The following is a 20,148-nucleotide window of genomic DNA, read 5'->3' on the forward strand; positions in this document are numbered from 1 at the left end:
GAAGACATCAAGAATCGAGTATATAACCTCGCCCATCGCCTCCCTTTTCTCCTTCAACTCAACAGCCATTAGCAGCATCCTCTACTCTCAACAGCCTCTTCAACTCCTTTATCTTCACCCCTCTATCAAGACCTTAAGTCTACCAACCCCCTCAACCGCCAAAATGCAGTTCAAAACCGCCACCATCGCCCTGATCGCCACCTTCTTCACCGTCGGTCAAGGCGCCCCCGCCGCTGGCATCCAGTCTCCTGAGATTGATGCCGCCGTCACCACCGGCACTATCAACGAGCCCGTCTTCTGGCAGGCTCCCTTCGCCGACGCCACTCCCAACCCTGCCGTCGGTGTCCTCACCAAGCGCCGCGACCATTGCGGTGCCTCCACTTTCGAGAACCGCGGCTCGGGTGGCTCCCCCTTTGTGAGCGATTGCGAGCAGATCATCCGCAACTTGAGCGGTGACGGCTCGTGGCCGCTGTCTTTTGAGCCTCATAAGGAGATTGCTCGTCATGGCTCTTGGTGCGCCCCCCTCCCATCCCCAGACAGAAAGAGTTGCATTGACTGACTTGATAATACACAGCCACTTCGGTATTGAATGGGGCCAGCTCCACCGCGGCACTGTCATGGTTGGCACTTCGGACGTCAAGGATCTCATCCGCGACTCCATCAGCAAGTTCCGCCGCAGCGATGGCAGAGTTGGCTCTCGCGGCATCATGCCCTGCGGTCCGGATGATATTGCTATTGTTTGGGGTCTTTACTAGAGAACTATAGGTGTCTGATGCATCCTTGGAGGGATTGAGAGCCGCTGATGGGTTCCTGTTGGATCGATTTTAAACTGGTGTTGTTCGTTTCTTAAGGGGTTTCAGTGCAGGTAATTAGAGTATTTTCCGGGGAAGGGAATTAGTGTGCTTGGTGTAATTAGGGACGGTAGAATACATATTGTGTGCGATTTGAATATCTCTCTCTCTCTCTCATGAATGACTCAAACATCCGCAAAATGAACCACCGGCCTCTCCGGCATCCTCAACTGCCCCGGCGCATACTCCCTCAGCAGCTTCTCCCTCGCCTCCCCGGCCCCATACCTCCGCTTCCAATCATCATGCACCGTCATCCCCGCGCTCTCCTTCACCAACCTGAACCTCCTTAAACTATCTACCCGCAGGTGACTTACTGTCAAAACAGGCTCAACCGCGCCTTTCACCGGAGGCTCATCTCTATACTCCCCCGCGTGCTTCTTATTCGCTCTGTTCATAACGCGTCGAACGCGTTCAACGCGCTCGGCCATGCCGGGATAACCAAGAAGAGCCTTAAGGAGAAATTCGCGATGCTAACGCTATTATCGACCTCCCCCTCGATCCGAAGCTATACGCAAAGATCTAAAGTCCCGACAAACGGTTTTACCACCTCCGTGCGCACTTCAAGCTGAAGGATGGACCTTCTTGGGTAAACGCCCACGGCACACTACTCCTACGGCTCACGGAAAGCGATTCGAGCTCTACAGACGGTAATTTCTGGGCTTACCACGAGTGCTACAACATCTTTAGCGCGGAGGCAGCAACTTCCCCAGCCAAACACCTCCGACAAAAGCAAGGTATTACGAAGGATGGCAAGCTTCTAGGAGCAAACAATGCTGGTAAGAGATCGTTTTCGGCAATTAACGAGCTTTTCCAAACTCGAACCACTAAAAAGATAAAGCTCCCGCCTCCTATAAAGACCTAAGACCGCTTCCAGGAGCTCCTAGTCAAGTGGGTTTCCGATTCAGATATCCCATTTTCCGTGGTTAAACACAAGCACTTCCGGAGCCTACTTTCTATTCTCAATCCAACCTAGACCGACAACCTCCTTCCAAGAAGCAACGTTACTACACGGAGCTGGCTGAAAACCCAGTACAGCCTCCATTTTGATGTCCTTAAAGCCGAGATAACCGCTACACCCAACCCGATCCACATCTCCTTCGATGGGTGGTCATCTCCCGGAACCGCCGCTTTTTTTGCTGTCGTTGCGCACTATTTCGATACTGTGGGGGACTGCAACACCCGCTTACTCGCCCTCCCGCGGGTCAAGGGCACTCACAATGGCGAAAACCTCGCCAAAGGAGTGGTTGAGGTTGTCGAGCGCTTTGGCTTTCAAGCTAAATTAGGAGTTTTCCAAGCTGACAACGCGGAAAACAACGATACGTGCGTCACCGAACTTCTACGACACTTCAACCCACATTTTTACACGCAGCAACTTGATCTCATCCAATCTCTCAAGCGAGTGCGCTGCGTGGGCCACATATTGAACCTCGTTGCCAGAGCTTTCCTTGACGGCGAAAACAAAGAAGTGATCAGGAAGTTGGCAGAGGGCTCAGATGAGCGACTTTCTGCGGAACAGGAGAGGGAGCTTCTCAACGCGTGGCGAGAAACTGGGCCAGTGGATAAGCTACACTACCTCGTGCACTTCGCCCGCCGTACGCCCCAGCGTAGGGACGCTTTCGACAACTTTACGGAAAGTATTTTGCCCCCGTTTTCCCCCGCTTTCCCCCTTCTCCCCCGAAAAAAAGACATTATACTAGGTTAGTGCTGAATTGGTGTTTTCTTTATAGGCAAGCTTACCGAGGCGGAACGCGAAGAAATTGGTGCTGTCCTCGTCGATCCTGCAATTCGAAATCTTCGGCTGAAGGCTGACAACGATACTCGCTGGCACTCGGTATACCATATGATTGAGCGCGCCCTCATTCTCCGCGATCCCCTCACCAAGTTCAGCGCCCGGTATAATCGATTAGGGGATCTCAGCGACGAAGCTGTACTCTCTTCCGAGGGTTGGGCAGTTCTGACAGAGATCAAAGTTCTATTGGCCCCGTTCAAGTGGATCACGAAAAGTTCGAGGGAAGGAAGCCCAATCTTTGTGACGTAAACACCCAGTGTTGCAGAAAGCTCAAACACAGTCAACTCCAGCGCTCAGACCTTCGATGAAAACATTCAATCAGCTCAGAACTCACCACAACCAAGTCAGAGCAGCAGTAAAACAGGCGAGACTAACAGTCACCTGGGAAAAAGTAGAAGTCATCTAGATCAGAGCACCGAGCCAGACCAGAGCAATCGGTCCAATGAAGTTGAGAGCCAATTCGTTGGTTCTCATCAGGAAGAGGGCCCAGATGGCACATGTTCGCCCGATCGGGATGATCAAGATCCCACTGCCAAGATATTAATTCCTTAACAGTGGGCCTTTCATTAGTTAGTTCAACAACTTCAAATGTCGCAGTGCTAATTATTTTCAGATGATGCTCAAAATAACATGAATAGCAAAGGGGTGGGGTGCGACTTGTTATGGTGACACCCCATAAGCGAGGCCGAAAAGGGCAAAACATTTCCTTCGACCGTGAAGAACATGTTGACAGGTTAATGACAGTATTATTCAGCTAAGCTACAGTCTGGGCTCTATTCCGTCGGTTACAACTGGGACCTGGGACAATTTATTCATCTTTTTTGTATGCTTTCCGCAGCTTCTTGCATATCTGGAACCTCGTACCCGGTGATCTCTTCCACCGTGCCCTTTCCCCCTCCAGGATGGCGACTTGATTCTCCAATCCCAGAGGATCTGGCCAATGCCCTCAAGCTCTTTCCCAAACATGCAATATTGTGTCTCGCCGGGATACCGACCCTAACATCACCAGGCAAGTGCAGATTCTCGGCAGGATGTGAACTTGTGTTCGGCAGTGTGTCAGGTAAGGGTGCTTACATAGCTGCTATTGCGCTCGGGGAGTGCCGGCGTCCACTAGTGGCATGCAAACACAATCTGTACACTTGTTGCAAAATTCACCTCGCTCCAAAAGCATCCACGACATACTCGCCCGTGTTGGCGTCAGACATCTGGCTGCCCATTGTTCGTTGGTAAGAGATATGTTTGGGAAGCTGATTGTTTCCCGTCATCGCGGTAATTTTGAAGTGTGACATATATCAGCTACTTATCACTATAGCCGAGTCTCTCTGCCTCTCTGCCTCATGCACTCTCATAGCTTGATCCAGCCGTTCTACAATCTTCGATGCGGAAAAGTGTGCCTTTCTTGGACTCGATGAAATGCTGGAGAAAATCGGGCGCTTTATCGTTATAGTTGTTGTTTTGACCTTGCATACGAGAACAATTTATGTTAGATACGCTCGGCGATCTCAGAGTTATGAGTACTAACATTTTGGATACTAAGCGGAGGGAGGCATGGTTTAGGGGGGCCGCGACGTTGCGCCGAGGTTCGGCAGGGAGCCTGCTGCCTGATACGAGTTCCCTGTGCCTCCCTTACCCGTCTCTTAATATCATCTTTTAAGGTCTCCAATCCATGCTCATTCATTATTTTACTGGTAAGAGGCTCGGAAAGCTCAAAGTCGATAGCAACGATCCTCTGATGAACACGTAGAAAGTTGTGGAGCCTTGGATCCCCATGAAGAACCCCCTTTTCCGTAAACAGGTCGTACATTCCCGGATTTCCTCAAGAAGGAGAGGATTATTTAGGTCTTTAATTGGGAGATAGAGTAGCGATACCTCTTTCATGTGACGAACCCCTCTCCAGAACCTCTGAAAGAGATACTGGTGGAAGGCACTTCTGAACAATCCTGGTTCGGTACAGCTAAACAGTGTACAGCAAATGGGTTGTCTCAATCACAATAGTCTTGATACCAACAACTGTGACCTGAATTGCATACTGTGGAACTGTCTATCTACACCAGCCAGTTCCTCCGTATATATAGACCGGTTTATCACCATTATCACTTGTCGTTCACCGAAGGCTGGTGATAATCGTGATTATCACCCTTGGCACTAGTGATAATACGACTTCCCCACTTTTCCTGTTCCAGTGGTTGGACGGGTCGCGCCCCGCGCTCCCCACTTATGTCAGGTCCGTGACACTAATTCAGGTAAGTAAATCCTGAGCAATCTGTAAGCAAAGTAAGTAGAAAGTGAGCAGACTGGAGCCGAAGATGAGCCGGTCCTGAGCTCCGCTTGATTTAGTTTGGATAAGGCGGCGAGAAGTCACGTGGCAAATTGTGAGCATATTCCGGTGTTGTTACAGCTATATATAAACTCCATGAAGTATGCCCATGTAGGGTGGTACTTGTAACGGGCTGAGCCTGGCATGGACCTCGGCAACCCTCGGCCCTGGTGAAGCTATTCCCAGAACGCACAGACCACTACTCCAGAACCTTCTATCACCGCACACTGGCCAACACGCTCAGCCATATCAGAGGCTCATGTTGACAAACCTTCTCTTTCTCTTTTCCTTTTCTTCTTCAAGTTCAGTGTACTCGTAGAGTCGTCACCAGATAGTTGCAATACACTCCTGGGACCGTTACATTACACTGAACTTCCTCTTCTTCAGCGAGTTTGAGGTTTGGGCACAGCGGCCCAACAACGCAGCGAAGCGGTGTCCATATTGCACATCCGCAGTGTTAGAAATTCTCGGCACACGGGCCGAGGAATTGTCAAGGTTGCCTCAGAGCAACCAGCGAGAAAGCTGAGAAATCAGCAGCGAGAAAAGCTGGAAGACCAGTAGCGAGAAACCCACGGTCCATACCAACCACACACACGATTATGGCGTCGAACGAGATGAACACGGATGCTCAGCCTGAGGAATCCCAGATGGCTCAGCTCATGCAGCAGCTTGTGACTCAATTGTCCACCATCCAAGCGGAGAGAGCACAAGAGCGAGCCCAGTTTGCTCAGCAACTGGCAGATATCCAAGCCGAACAGAGAAACGAACGCAAAGCCAGCCGCGCTCAGATTCGAGCTTTACAAGAGACCGTCACCTCCTTACAAAAAGCACTACCACCCGCAACACTCTCGACCACAAACCCAACCGAGACTGTTAGCACCTACACGCCTGAGGAACCATCATCAGCACAAATCACGACAAATGCCATGAGGAGGAAGCCAATCCTCCCAGACCCCCCCAAGTTCAATGGGTCCCGTCTCAACTTCCGTGCATGGTACTTAGAAATGAAGAACAAGCTGTCCGTGGACGGTCCCGCGTTGGGATCTCCACCTGACCAGTTCGCCTACATATACTCGAGACTGGAAAGCACCCCCCAAAACATGACCATTGCTTTTGTAGAGCGTGGAGGAACGGATGGAACACACGATCCGCAACAATACCTAAAGTACCTCAACGAGTGTTACGGTGACCCAAACACCCAGTCGAGAGCGATCGACCGGTTGAGGAATTTGCGACAGAAAGAAAACGAGAGCTTTGGAACTTTCTTGCCGAGATTCGAGAAGGAGCTTGCAGATGCTGATGGAGGGAGCTGGTCAGATGCTGTACGAATCAACTATCTAGAAGGAGCCCTGAACACTAAGATAAGGGAACGGTTGGTCGGATGCCTGGACAACCCCAGAAACTATGGCGAGTTCATCAAAATGCTCCAAATCCTGAGTTCAAAGATCGATAGCTTCGAGTTTTCTAAGAAGATTCACGCCCGGACACGGTCCCCACTATATGATTCGAGGCCACACAAGCAAGAGATCGGGCAGAGTTCAGAATCAAAGACGACGGACGAGATGGAATGGGAACCTACAAGAATCAATCAAGCTATCCAAAAAGCGAACAGAGAACTGCGAGGGAAGCGTGCCAAGTGGGTTGACCAAATTGAGATCGACCACCGCAAGAGCGAAGGACGCTGTTTGAGATGTGGAAGAACGGGGTGCAGGATAAATAAATGCCCCCTTTTACCGGCCAAGCGCCCACAGCCAACCATCGACACGAGAGTTGGGAAATCTAAGCCAGTACTGCAGGCCGAAGTCGAAGAAGAAGATGAAGAATACTTACGCTCCTACACAACCTATTGGCAAGACGACTGGGCTGCACTTCTCCCGATAGCTATGCTAGCGATTAATAACCGCGATGCAACCTCGACCGCCATCAGCCCCTTCTTTATGACCCACGGCTACAATGTTGATCTCCTGGGTCTAGTCGGTGCAAAAGAACCCCTAAGGACTACAGGGAAGTCACCAATTGCTCGGGGAGAAGCTTTTGTAGCCCGGCTACGAGAAGCAACAGAAGTAGCCCAAGTAACAATGGCCTCAGCTCAAGAACGTCAGGAAGAGTACGCCAATAGAGCTCGTCAGACAGCTGAACAATTCCGTGTTGGGGACAAGGTATGGCTACGATTAAAGCATATCAAGACAGATAGACCCTCGGCGAAACTCGATTGGCTAAACGCTAAGTATACTGTCACTGAGCTGGTCGGCTCCCATGCTTGTCGGTTGGATACTCCACCGGGGATTCATAACGTCTTCCACGTTATGCTATTAAAAAGGGCAGCGGAAGACCCTCTACCATCACAGCAACAGGACGACACTCAGCCCCCAGCGCTGATCGGAAGCAACGACGATGGAGAAGAAGAAGCGGAGTGGCAAGTGGAGGAGATCTTGGAGGCAAAGAAGGTGAGGGGAAGGACAAGGCTCCTAGTGAAATGGTCTGGTTATGCTAAGCCTACATGGGAGCCCCTGAGTAATTTCGAGGAAACGGAGGCGTTGGATATATTTTGAGGAGAAGTATGGAAAGATCTCTTCCCCCTGATCGGACACCTTGGGAGAGGAGGGGGGTATTGTAACGGGCTGAGCCTGGCATGGACCTCGGCAACCCTCGGCCCTGGTGAAGCTATTCCCAGAACGCACAGACCACTACTCCAGAACCTTCCATCACCGCGCACTAGCCAACACGCTCAGCCATATCAGAGGCTCATGTTGACAAACCTTCTCTCTCTCTTTTCCTTTTCTTCTTCAAGTTCAGTGTACTCGTAGAGTCGTCACCAGATAGTTGCAATACACTCCTGGGACCGTTACAGTACTGGTTATCATGGTACGTATGATTAGATAGATAGATGCATTCAGGTTGAAACCCCGGTGGAAGACAGTAGGAAGGCTTTTCGGCCAAATTCTGAGGAGATGTAAAGTGATTGGGGAAAGCTATTGGAGTGTAAAGAGATAATAATTACAAGGAAATACGCATAACGTTATCCAGCTTCTCTGCCCACGTAATTATTCCAAACATTACCCCTTTTATCCCCACAACCGTATCCCTTTCCACCATTAGCCCTGTTGAAAAAAACATCCAATTATCTCCATCCCTTTGGGAACCTCGCAATCTGTGCCAACATAATTCATAGAAAACAAACAAAAGGTGTTAATCCTCTAACATGCCCCTCATGAATCGGTACCCTCAATTAGGTATCATCATCAGCGTTAACCTCATAATCATCCTCTTCGTACACCTCCCGCCAAAAGTCGGCACCGCACATTTTTGAGAGAGACGATCCTGCTCGGGCAGACAGTTCCACTTGAGCTCAAGGAGATAGTGACGCAACCAATATTGCAACCGTCGTCGTCCACATGAAATGCAAGGTGGTGGTGGTGTCATGGACACGCAACCAAGTGTTGACAGGTGAGAAACGCCGGTAAGGGCTGCGTAGCAATGGATTCAACAGCCAACGTAGGCGTGAGACGGTAGTATCGGGTGCAGCACCCGCCGATAGGTCGGACAGACGAGTTGGTCGGTGCTGTATATGTTGTAGTATCTATCGGCTGTGAGTTTCAAGCAGTAGGTGAGATCGTGCATATGATACAAGAGTAGTCCGAATCAACACGCTCCCTTTTCGCAAGCATCGCAAAGCGAGACAGAGCTGGCTACGACTGCGCTGCAGCCATGCTTGAGGCTGTGGTCGCAGAGCTTGTCGGACATTGAGCGAGCGTGGTTGGTGTCTGGTAGATATAATGGTTCAGAACGCGCGAGGGTGTGATGTACGGTGGTATTGGTGGGCTGACAGACTCGAAGATCGACCAGGTCTTGGTTTGATATAAAACGAAAGTGTGTCGATCCCAACAGAGCGAGCTGAGGTTCGAGCCGGACTGGCGATGGAGAAATGAAGGAGGGTGGACCTGCGATGATCATCCACCGGCTTTATATTCACCTCTATACCTCGCAGCGAATTACTCAACCCACCCTTCTCACAGCCTTCTGCCAACACAAAATCACCCTTCTTCTTCGTCACATCTCATGCCCTCCATCCTGCAACGGGGAAATCACCCCCATGCACGATTGCAGTCTTTAGTTGGGGGTACTCTGACTTCACTTCGCCGTCCAGCTGCGTCAACCTGCACTGTATCGACCTATTCGTCCAACTGCATGACCAGATGGAAGGGATGGGATGTGGAAGGAGTCAGAAAAGAGCGGTCCAAGATAGGTACCCCACCTTGGTTATCCAGACGCAATCTAAACCGCGCGATGATACCACCCCTCCTCGATGCACTCGGCCCTTCCAGGCTTTTCGTTACCCCCAGCTTGCGCCACAAGTCAGGCGGTGGTTTCTGGCTCGTGTCTCCTAATTCCCGATAGGGCTCGTCCTACTTGCTCGCATTCGTACCATGTTGTGAGCTCCATGTTATATGCAGATGATTGGACATTCTGATGTGCCGAGAACTGGGTATTTTGGCATGCGGCCGCCCTCCCGCTTCCTGGTAACGAGAGTATCTTGTTGTGACTAGTTTGTGATATGATGCATCGCCCATTGCGTCCAATGGCCCGGTTATAGAGTGGACGGCGCATTTCTCTGCCCCCCAAGAGTGGGATGAGGTTCCTTTCATGCAATGTCGGTGGTGATGGAGTTTAGGGTAGGATAGCGCCTCGACAATACCAACCTGGAAGGTACCTAAGCTGTGCGATTCATACCATCAGGATGCACGTTGTTAATGTCTTTCATCTGGAAAGATCCATGAAAAGAAAGAGACTGTTGTCAGGTATGTCCGGCCGTTCCCGAGCACCCAGGCAACCTTGGCAGCTGGCTTCCATTGTCACACATGATAGTAAGCGGAGAACTGCCGAGAATTGCTTGAGATGTATGGGGTTTCTGCAAGAAATATTAGAGAGATATCATGCTCACAGCAGAATCGTGGGGGTCATGCGGGACCCATATTCCAACAGCAATTGGCCAGAAAAGACCGAAAACAGGGGAATATTCTAATCAATTGGGTAGAAGCGTTGTGCTTGGGCTGAATTGTGGATCCTTGAGCGAAAACCAAAACCAAATGAAGGCAGAAATAAAAACTGTGAAAAAGGAGACTCGGATACCGGGAGTCGAACCCGGGGCTGTTGAGAGAACAGACACTTCTGAGAAGTGAGAGTCAACGATGTTACCGCTACACCATACCCGACGAGGATGGTTCCGATTGGATTACGATAATCCTGGGTGGAACCCAGGCCTATGTATGCCCATGACTCGCAACTTTCACCCACTGCAAGTCCCCCAAGCCAATGGCGCTGACGAACCATCAAAGAGCAACAACATGTCTGCGAACCTTGAAGGATAGCTCTCAGAGAGACTGGGGAGTGCATGGGACACTCTGACCTCCACCTTGGCATGCATCAGAAATGAGCGAGAGGGTGTGATTCCTGTGTAGAATGTGGTATTACATATGCTACTTAAGACCTTGCTGACCATAAAACCAGATGTGGTTGTCCCGCCCCTCCACTTCTCGATCCCATCCTGCACAATGCTCTGGTGGTGGTGTGTGGCTCTCGACTCTGATTGGTGTTGCCCCCAAGTATCAACTTCGTGGGTTGGGCGTGGGCGATGGTTGACTTGAATGCGACTTTGATGGGCATCCCATTGCTCCGAGGAGGCGTGTGGTATTCCCGCTGCCATGTTTTCTTGACTCGAGAAAAGGATGAGCGCTATGACTAGCGGGTGGCAGCCGAGTCGAGCTTATAGCCTGGCGTTGGCATCGGAATTCTTGAGAGTTTACAAGCTCGAATTGCCCTCCCTTCTTCGCGTCCTTTCTGTGTAGTAGAAGACAAAGGTGCGTCTTTGACTGATTCCGGAGGTTGTGCGTCGAAAGACGCCAGGTAAACCAAAGCTATAGCCCATAAGCCGAGAAACAAGAAAAGAGGAGCGGCGCGGGTTATGAACAATGTCAGGCGTTGAGACCGAGTTAAATCTATCGCACGTGCGAAGTTGACCGCTTCTGACGAAAGATATCTGACAGGGGCATTCATGGTCGTGGTGACGGGCAAAAGGTGCTGCTGTTGTGCCAAAAATGAGGGTTCTCTTCCAGTGACGGCAAGGTGCAGGGCTCAATAATAGAATGTGGTCGAAGCCGCAGCATATTTAAGAGCTCTTACTTGGGACGGGGTCGGCTCAACAGCTGACAGCCATCAGAGAGATTAGCTTCATGTTGTGGTCAAGAAGTGGCTCCTGAACCACCGGAATCTACAACGGTAAGCAGCTTCCACTGCGAAATTTGCACACTGGAGACCGATTGGCTCTGAAGCTAACGACTCGTGAACGAATTTGTCTCAGAAATGCCGCAGAGACAACGAATAACATCCCCTGCGTCTGGTTCTGCTCCAAGGTTCCCTTCTCACTGCCCCTGAACCGGTTTTCGCTATCCCTGGTTATCAGACACGCCTTCGACGCAGTAAGCCACCATCATTGCCACTAAAGAGCTGGTGACGCTGTTGGTGCAGCATACGCCAGTGACCAAGAAGCCGTGTATCGCGATGTGGCGACGGGAACCGGCGAGCCGGCTTGGTCATAAGTCGCCGTCGTAACTACGGATTGTTGGATCCTATCTCCTTGATCAGAACCATCCCAAACCATGATAAGAGTGCAACCAGTACTCACCAACTGCTCCAACGTGTTGCAGTTGTTGGTCCGGTGACTGGACCCAGAGCGACTTGAGTAGTCTCGAGCCACGCACCCGACCAGACGGTAGGCCCTATTAAAAAAATGGTCAGCACCTGACAGTGAAAGCTGGAACTGTAGATATTGACTGACCTGGGATTTTATAGGTGCTAGCATCGGTGCACGGGGCGAGGGGGGCGCGTTCAGTCGAGCAATAAATCTGAACCGAGCGTCAGTGAGTTCATGTGTTCAGAATTACCTTGAAACATACGTTGTAATGAACTCCTGGATCATCGTATTTGTAGGCTCCTGGGAAGGAGACTCCCTCCGGGAGCTCCACGGTGCCATCACCAACCACTTCGATTTGGACGCAGTTTGGATAGAACTGAGCACCACGCCGCGAGTTCTGGTCAAACCGAGCGTCCGCCTCATGGAGACCAACCATCTCAGCACGAATCAGATAGCTGCCAAAGTCAGCATCGGCTTGCATCACTGCTATGAGGCCAAGACTCACAAACCAGCTTTCAAGTTTGCCGGAATACGGAAGTTCATGAGTCCATTGTTGGCCTTGATGTCCCATGTCGTTGCCCACTTTCCTGGGGAGAAAGGTGTTGGCCCAAGCTCATACAGTCCCTTTTCCCAAATCTTGACAAAAGAGTTCTCGGTTGGCGGATCAGGTGTGAGATAGACAAGCGCAGGGCCATGGTGACTGAAGTCAATCACGTCGTCCGCAATCGTGCGATTGTTGTGATGCCAATCGAGGGTGATGTTGTCTCCGGGGGCCACCTTGATAGTGTGAGGGACTTGGTTGTCTCCCAAAACATTGCAGCGCATGTCGATGGAGTTCAGGTCCTTGACTGGGGAATTGGAGTACCCCCTCGGAGGAGGACCGTTATATGCTGGTGTGCGAATGCCGTTGAAGGTCCCCTGGTCCACACCATTGACGAACACACCCTTCATTGGTTAGTCTCCTGGTTATGTCGAGTGCGAAGGGGGGGGCATACCCAGATGAACACATGAGCCTGAGCCACGCCCACATTGCTCACTGCCACTGCAGCCGCGAGAACGGCTTGAGACTTGAACTTCATGATTCACAATTGCAGCTAGGACCTTGATACTCAACAAGATACCCCGATGGATCCAAACAAGAAAGAAGCGCCCTCGTCATTTACATATACACGGCATCAACACAGCCAGGGAGGACCCCTTCACGCAACGGGTGCAGCATCTTCCGTCGCTTTACGCCGAGAGCTTCTTAATATCGAGCGGGCCGTGGTAGCCGAGGGTGTTTAGCCGGATGGTCAACCTCAAGCTTCTCAAAAAGTATGCTGGCCAGCAACAACCCGATAAGCTCCCAGCTCATCATTTCAACAGCAGGTAGATCTCGAGGGGCAGTGGGGCCATACTGGGTGTCGTGGTAGGTGTGAGGTCCTCAGATGTCAGAATGTATCTTGGAGGGGTATACTTGACTTCAACAAAGGCCTCAGACCGATATGCCCCAGGAAGCTTATCTCTCAACCAAGGCCAGCTACCCATCACGGTAGGAGCAATCCTATGAAGCGGAACGAGATGGGACCGAAAGAGCGGTGCGTGCCGCGGCTGGCAAATCGTTGTGACGAGAGAGGTATTCGTAACTGAGTCCGTATGGCCCACCGGGCTGTAAGACACCGAACGTAAAGTCGAGAACCCGTTTGCATGGCCAAACAGTGAAATACCGGGTGGGGCTTACGCGCTTCGATCGACATGGGGTGTGGGGTGTTGGAAACAGTCGGCATCGGCTCCGACACCGTCAAACTGAAGAGGAAACGGGGTTGTCCAAGCGGCCCGTTCTACGGGAGCACCCCGCCCATGGAAGAGCTGTTGAATCCCAGGTGCGGGGGAATTTGCACCCCGAGCTTCGGCCACTAACGGCACCGAGTGCGTGATGCTTAGCAAGCTCCATTTGTCACCCGGATGGTGTTCTCGATAGCGCCATATGACGAAATCCGTTCCCTTTTGTCAGCAACCAGGACTTTTGCGCCAATTCGAATGACTTCAAAAAGTGGTTTGGGCGCCTTGAACCAAGAATCGGCAAAATCACCAACGTCTCCACCTCTCAAAACCCTACTTTGACGACGAGCCCCTGATACCGGCAGCCAGCAGCAAGACAACAATCACAGAATATATACAAAATGGGTTCTACCGACGCCAAGCTCATCCTGTACACCAACCACAGATGCCCATGGGCACACCGGGCTCACATCATCTTGGAGGAGCTCAAGGTTCCCTTTGAAGAAGTCATCATCGACCTTGACACCCCTCGCACACCAGAGTACTTGAAGATCAACCCGAGAGGCCTGGTCCCTGCACTCTCTTACAACGGCGAGATCATCATCGAGTCTGCCATTGTCGCGAACTTCCTGGCGGACGCCTACCCATCTCATCTCCTGCCGCCCTCCAACACACCCGAGGGTGCGCTGCGCCGTGCACGTGTTGCATTATTTGTAGACGCCTTCATCTCTAAGTTCAACAGCCAGCTGTTTGCCCTCTACACGGCGGAGGGCGAGGCTGCGAGAGCCGAGATCGCAGACAAGGCCGTCGCCGCCCTTGTGAAGGAAGTTGAGCCGTTGCTTGCAGACGCCAGCCCTTATTTCGGTGGCAGTGACAAGCTCACACAGGCTGAGGTGAGTTCGGCGTTTTGGCGAGTAGAGGAAGTCCACTAACAGCTCTCCAGGTTTTGACTGGGTCATTTGTCATCCGTCACAAGAGCTTGTCCAAGACGGATCTCTACCCCTCCAACCTGTGGCCATCGATTGTCGAGAAGGCTCCCAACTTTGCCAAATGGGCCGAAGTTGTCGCTGTACACCCGAGCGTAACTTCCATCTTTAAGGAGCAAGAGATCATTGACGGGACCCGGGCCAGGATTGCGAAGCTCAAAGCTCAGAAGCAACAGTAAGGAGCTTGAGCTCTCGGTGTTTTGGAGAGGCGGGGCCGGTGGGGTTGAGCAGCATGTGAAGTCATGCAGACAATGGCAGCTATGAATTGTGAAATAAACAAGCAGTCGCTCTGCTGTTGCTTATGTCTGTAAAGAAAATGCTGTTCCCGTGACGCTTCATATGTCAACGAACAACGACACGCGAAAGACGCGTTCACGAGTTGGAATTCATTTTCCCCTGCACGCACCTGAATCCCTGCTGCGTGGCAGATCCCCCGGATTCAAGATTGCGTCAGGAGCTCGGACCACCACAGGCCGGCCCCAGCACCCAGCACCCAGGGCAGTTTGCAGCGGCAGCCGAGGCATGGACTCTCCTCTGGCACTGCCCTGAACGCCAACGCCAAAGCCAATTCATTCAAACGCTCAACATTCCATCACTCTGGCAAACTTGCGAAAGGCCTCGATTGAGATACTCCGTACCCTTGATATAGCGATCCCGACTGCGACCGACGCCGTTTTTCGTCACTCTCGCTGCTCTCGTTTTCGCACATGCCGCGCCTTTTGTAATCGCCGAATGCGATGTCCAAGCCATCCGACAAACAGGACCTGGCCGCTGCGCCAGGGAGCTCCGGCGTGAAGCGCGCCTTTTCGCTCCCACCCCAATGGCTCCATATGTATGATGACTTTATCACCAAGAACTCCCACCAGGTGTCGCAGATAGAGTCGACGCTGCGATCACTAACGTACATCATACCTGGTAATTGCTCCCCCTGTTTCTTCGAACCCGGGCATCCTGGCGACCGCAGAAACTGATCGTAAACTGTTATCTAGGTCGTTTTCGCGATGCCGAGATAGCCTCCGAGTCCATTCACAGCGGTGTTCAGTTGCTTTCCTTGTATCATGATACCCTTCTCTCCCGAGCGGCCACCCTCTCGAAGCTCCCCCTTTCTTCCCTCTCCCGCGCCCCCTCGCCGCAAAGCCGTTACACAAAGTTCTGGACCCTCAAGAGCGCCTTCTACCGGCGCGTCGCCTACGTCCTGCAGATTGTCAACTACGTCCAGCTTCTTTGCGAAATGTCCGCCAAGCGCCGCGGCGAGCGCGTGCGCTGGAATGTCGTGGTTCTCCTTGAGGCCATCAAAGCTTTCTGCAAACTTTTACTACTTCGGATAACCAAGTCGCGGCCGCTTTTGACGCCGGTCTTGCCCGAACGAGAACCGATACCTGACGAGGCACCCGAAGACCCGGAGGAGGCCGAGCTCCGCGCGCTCGGGGAAGACGATGAGGATAGGAAACCATTCGGCAAGGGGTCTGTTGGTGCGCCCCAGAGGAAGGGCGTTGGCCCCAACGGGGAGTGGACCATGCCCCGCACCGGCATGTCTCTTCCTACGCTTCCCGCGCCTGGGGATACGAGTGGGTATCTTCTTTCAAGGGTGCTCACGGCGGATGACATCAAGCCGGCGTCAAACCTGCTCAACAGACTCCAGGGTAGCGCGCAGTTGGCTGAGGTGCTACACATCCTGGCACCTCTTGTCTTTGCCATCGCGCTGGCGCGCAGCAAGGACAAGCGGAAGTCCTGGACACCTTGGCTGTTGGGTGTGGGAACTGAGCTCGCGGCCAGGCAACTGCGGGACAGGGGTTTGCGGACGACGCCGCTGGAGCGCGAGGAATGGAGCCGTCGCGGTTGGGCGATGGGCTGGTGGGCTATGCGCGGGGCCTTTTACGAGAACGTCACAAAGGGGGTTGTGGGTGGCGTACGAAGCCGCATGCCAGGGCTGCTGGCTGGTATCATTGAAGACTACGAATACCTGTGGGAGAACTACTACTTTAGCACCAGCGCGTAATGGAGGGGGTTTGCCAAGGCATGGTTATGGGCCGAGGTTTAATAACGAGCGTGGAGGATTTGGTTGTACATATTCTTTAGCACTTTTTTCTAGTTGTATTACCGTCTTGGAAGTGTACGAATGTAACGACGTTGCTTTATTGAGGCTGTTTGGGGTTCTGGACGTGAGGATTGGGAAGATCGTCGGCGATAAGACAATCCAAGAGGTCCGGCTAATGTGCCCCTGAGCCGTACCAAACAATGCCGGCACTGCCAAAATGCAGTACCCTTGGCAACGGCAAGGACATGATCAAGACACGACACGGTAGTTCTTCATACTTGGAGGTTACTTATCATGTCTTTTCAGACTTTCACGTCATTAAGAAGGCGCCTCTGGCGTTATCTCAGTCGCCGGCCACATCTTACAACATGTTCCCACTCATATCTGCCCTTGCCGTCCTCCTCGGCAGTCAAAGAGCCTTGGCAGCCTCAGATCCCATTCCACCAACAGCCAGCTCATGCCCAAACAACAGCCACCTCAGCCCTCTCACCCACAAACGGTCTTGCCCACGGCTCGTTGATGACGAGACGGCCATCCTGACCAACAGCTGGTACCCCTGGTCCATTCCCCCAACCTGTTTCGACCCCACAAAACAAAAGGGCAAACGCCCCAGAGTCAAGCTATCGAAACTATGCACCTTCACCACCCTCAACACATGGGCCGGCACCCCCCTGAGTATCATCACCACCCCAGAAACGGCCGCTGATGTCGCCTCGTTCATCCATTCGCCATATCTCTCCTGGCTGGAGAACGACCGGGGTGGTGTCCCCTTCAGGCCTACCCACTACCCCAAGAACCCTTTCAAAGTGGAGAAGCTACCCAACAAAGGCTATGGTGTTCTTGCCACAGAGCCCATTCAAAAAGGGACAGTCTTGATGGCGCAGCTGCCGGTTATGCTTCAGTTGTTGGAGAGCGCTGAGCAAAATGACAAGTGGGAGACGAGGGACGTGTTAAGACTTTTGCAGAGGGCGGGGAATCAACTTCCCAAGGAGCAGCAAAGGGAGGTGATGGGGCTGGCGGCGCAGGGAAAGGGGTATATCGTTGACGACATCATGAAGACGAACACGTTCGATGTGACCGTGGGGGTGTTGGAGGGTTCGACGGGGCAGATGGGGTGGGGGAGTCATTCCGGGTTGTATCCTGAGATTGCGGTCGGTTTCCTCTTTTTGTGACGGGTGAGGATGGGGTGGTTGTGCTGACAATGTGGGTTGGCAGAGGATTAATCATGCTTGCAAGCCGAAGTAAGTGTTGTCTTGTGAGCTCTCGAAAAGATGGATGACTAACCTGACCAGCTGCTTCACACGTTTCTCTCCTTCCACCCTGATCATGGAGATCGTAGCCTACAAGGACATTTCTCCTGGCGAGGAGCTTTCCATCTCTTGTCTGCCCACCACTCATACCCCCCTCCCAACCACCGTCTGTACTAACAGCAGCCAGACGCCCCCCTAAACATCCTCTCAGCCGACCGCTCCGAACTTCTCAAATGGTGGGGCTTCACCTGCACCTGTGCCCTCTGCCAGAACCCAAACGCCATCAAAAAGTCGGACAAGCAACGTAACCGGATCCAGGCGCTACTGGAAGAGTTCGACACCCCGTCCAGACTGACAGAGGAAAAGATCGCCGAGATCGAACAACTGGTAAGAGAGGAAGGGATGGAAGGGCAAATGGGCGACTTGTACAATATCATCGGGAATGTCTATGCTCAAAGGGGGGAAATTGAGAGGGCGAAGGAGTACGGGAAGAAGGGTGTTGTATGGCTGAAGCAGTATGCCGGGGCGGATAGTGAGAGGACCGAGATGGCGAAGGGGTTTGTGAAGAGGTTGGAGGACTTTGAGAGGGGGAGGAGGGATTGGAGGCCTTAATGATAGGTAGGCATGCTGTGGACAGAATAAATGGAACTCTAAGTAGAAGAAGTTAGCGCGGGATAAAATGCTGGTTACGCCTACGTAAAAAGAGGATCGAAACTCTTTGAAGGCACTTGTAGCCCTATTAGCTTTGAAAGAGACCTACCTATGTTAACCAGCTACCTAAGAGGGCTACTTACCTCCAAATAAGATAAACAGGCGAGCCTTACACGTTTTATTGGCTTGCATTATTACCATTTGTTTCATCCAGCGCTTGGTGACTGGATGCTTGTGCTCTGCGACTCGAGTCCATTATCTCCTCGACTGCCCTGGAAAAGACCTTGGAAGCTGAAAGAGAACCCCGTTGCGGTATTATCGTGAAATTCCAGTGCACAAAGTACGGCACCCAAATTGCACTATCGTTGTCCTTGGACAACAAAAATAATAGAACAAAACCGCAGTACGTGTGCCCTAAACGATGGCCGAAAGGTATTCAAGAATAAGATACCTAGTCAATAAGCCTTACAGGTTATTAAGAAGACTATAAACGCTCTGCTCACTCAGCTTACCTACGGCCCATTTCCCCACAAGAAACGCACCAGAAGGACTCCCCAAGGAAAAGAAGGACGACGTCGAGGAGAAGCCAGAGGGGCGAAAGGAAAAGGTCCTGAAAGTGGAAGACATCGACGAAAAAACATGTTTTGCAATCTTCCCAATCTCGTCCATCTAACATTCCTCATCATTAAATTTGCATTCTATCCCATCCACCAATATGGTTCTCCTACTCGTTATCAAGCGTAGCTTTCGCATGTTTGATGGCAATTTATCGCCGTATATTTACCCCCTTCGATATCCCCAAGAACTCTCCGTTAGAAAGAATTGGGCTATCTTGTAAGACGTGTTGACCAAGGTGTATGTTAAGGCCTAGTATGTGAGATGTTCTTTAGGGCCTGGGAATTTGTCTAGTGAAAAGACATTGAGCAACTTGTCAAGGTCATATTATGTTTTCGTATCTATTGACTAATTTTTTAAAGCCTATTAATTATGTTTCGAGGCCTGTGGGCTATCTTTTAAGGCAATGATCATTATCTGTGGGAAAGTGAAGTGTTACAACCTGCACCAGAAATGGATACAGACTGCAAGGCAGTATGCCAGAGGTGAATATGACAGGATGATCGAAGGTTGTGACAAGCGTCTCAGACATGGGTTCACTGTCAACAACAGGTTGTTCTAACAAAGAGCTACTGAGAGTAGATTGTAGACAAATGAACTTGATTGCTTGCATGAGGAACTGTCTATCTACACCAGCCAGTTCCTCCGTATATATAGACCAGTGGACCGTGGACCGTTGACTTACAGACGGTCCCCGGCCCGCTCCTGATCGGTCCCTCGTGGCCCCACTGTCTTCCAGAACCGTGACACCCAGTGGTTCCTGTACAGGGGTATTACGCTTGGGGCGTAACAGGTGTGCGAAACGCTATCTTCCATTCGTCTGCTTCCTTGATTCTTATATGGGCGTATCCGACTGGCATATTGTCACACGGCAAATAAATAACCAGCCGTATTACGGCCTAACCTCTATCTACCTGCATAATTAATGGTTAGAATTGAGGCGGACAATTAAATGCCTCGCTGCTGCTAAAAGAAATGGTACTGGCTATAGGGTACGAGGAACGACTCGGCTACTGCATGAGGCTACTAGGACACGGATTTCAAAAGGATGGATAAATACGCGTCCTCAAAACCTGTTTGTATCTCTAGACTTTTCTCACTAAGGACTTCGAGGCCATTGAAGATTATTAGCTAAATTAAACTACTGTTCCAAGCCCTGATTACTAGCCCTTATCACAACCGTTTAGTGGACTGGATAC

At 51.6% G+C, this 20,148-nt stretch overlaps 6 protein-coding genes and 1 non-coding gene across 7 annotated transcripts; 4 read left to right on the forward strand and 3 right to left on the reverse strand.

The window, feature by feature from the left end:
- Positions 1-4,317: 4,317 nt before the first annotated feature.
- QC762_0022270 (uncharacterized protein) lies at positions 4,318-4,518 on the reverse strand (the record flags this gene model as incomplete). The annotated part of the gene is made up of 1 exon (XM_062883102.1): positions 4,318-4,518. One exon carries the CDS (start codon positions 4,516-4,518, stop codon positions 4,318-4,320), a length of 201 nt encoding a protein of 66 aa, XP_062749730.1.
- Positions 4,519-8,599: 4,081 nt separating this feature from the next.
- Positions 8,600-8,911, reverse strand: QC762_121895 (uncharacterized protein; the record flags this gene model as incomplete). The annotated part of the gene is made up of 1 exon (XM_062886610.1): positions 8,600-8,911. One exon carries the CDS (start codon positions 8,909-8,911, stop codon positions 8,600-8,602), a length of 312 nt encoding a protein of 103 aa, XP_062749731.1.
- Positions 8,912-10,078: 1,167 nt separating this feature from the next.
- On the forward strand, positions 10,079-10,170 carry QC762_0022290. The gene has a single exon. It is a non-coding gene; the product is annotated as a tRNA-Glu (tRNA).
- Positions 10,081-14,754, reverse strand: QC762_121900 (uncharacterized protein). Its single transcript, XM_062886611.1, has 6 exons — positions 12,644-14,754; positions 12,154-12,593; positions 11,911-12,103; positions 11,793-11,859; positions 11,640-11,733; positions 10,081-11,583 (listed from the first exon to the last, which is right to left on the reverse strand). Exons 1-6 carry the CDS (start codon positions 12,725-12,727, stop codon positions 11,454-11,456), a joined length of 1,008 nt encoding a protein of 335 aa, XP_062749732.1. The 5' UTR covers positions 12,728-14,754; the 3' UTR covers positions 10,081-11,453.
- QC762_121910 (uncharacterized protein) lies at positions 12,932-14,574 on the forward strand (the record flags this gene model as incomplete). Its single annotated transcript, XM_062886612.1, has 2 exons — positions 12,932-14,302; positions 14,353-14,574. Exons 1-2 carry the CDS (start codon positions 13,811-13,813, stop codon positions 14,572-14,574), a joined length of 714 nt encoding a protein of 237 aa, XP_062749733.1. The 5' UTR covers positions 12,932-13,810.
- Positions 14,755-15,132: 378 nt separating the features above from the next.
- QC762_121920 (uncharacterized protein) lies at positions 15,133-16,621 on the forward strand (the record flags this gene model as incomplete). The annotated part of the gene is made up of 2 exons (XM_062886613.1): positions 15,133-15,310; positions 15,385-16,621. The coding sequence occupies 2 exons, from the start codon at positions 15,133-15,135 to the stop codon at positions 16,392-16,394; spliced, it is 1,188 nt and encodes a 395-aa protein (XP_062749734.1). The 3' UTR covers positions 16,395-16,621.
- A 12-nt stretch (positions 16,622-16,633) lies between these two features.
- Positions 16,634-18,358, forward strand: QC762_121930 (uncharacterized protein; the record flags this gene model as incomplete). The annotated part of the gene is made up of 3 exons (XM_062886614.1): positions 16,634-17,601; positions 17,690-17,814; positions 17,871-18,358. 3 exons carry the CDS (start codon positions 16,634-16,636, stop codon positions 18,293-18,295), a joined length of 1,518 nt encoding a protein of 505 aa, XP_062749735.1. The 3' UTR covers positions 18,296-18,358.
- Positions 18,359-20,148: the final 1,790 nt, after the last annotated feature.

Source organism: Podospora pseudocomata, assembly GCF_035222375.1.
Source record: "Podospora pseudocomata strain CBS 415.72m chromosome 1 map unlocalized CBS415.72m_1, whole genome shotgun sequence".
NCBI lineage: Eukaryota > Fungi > Ascomycota > Sordariomycetes > Sordariales > Podosporaceae > Podospora > Podospora pseudocomata.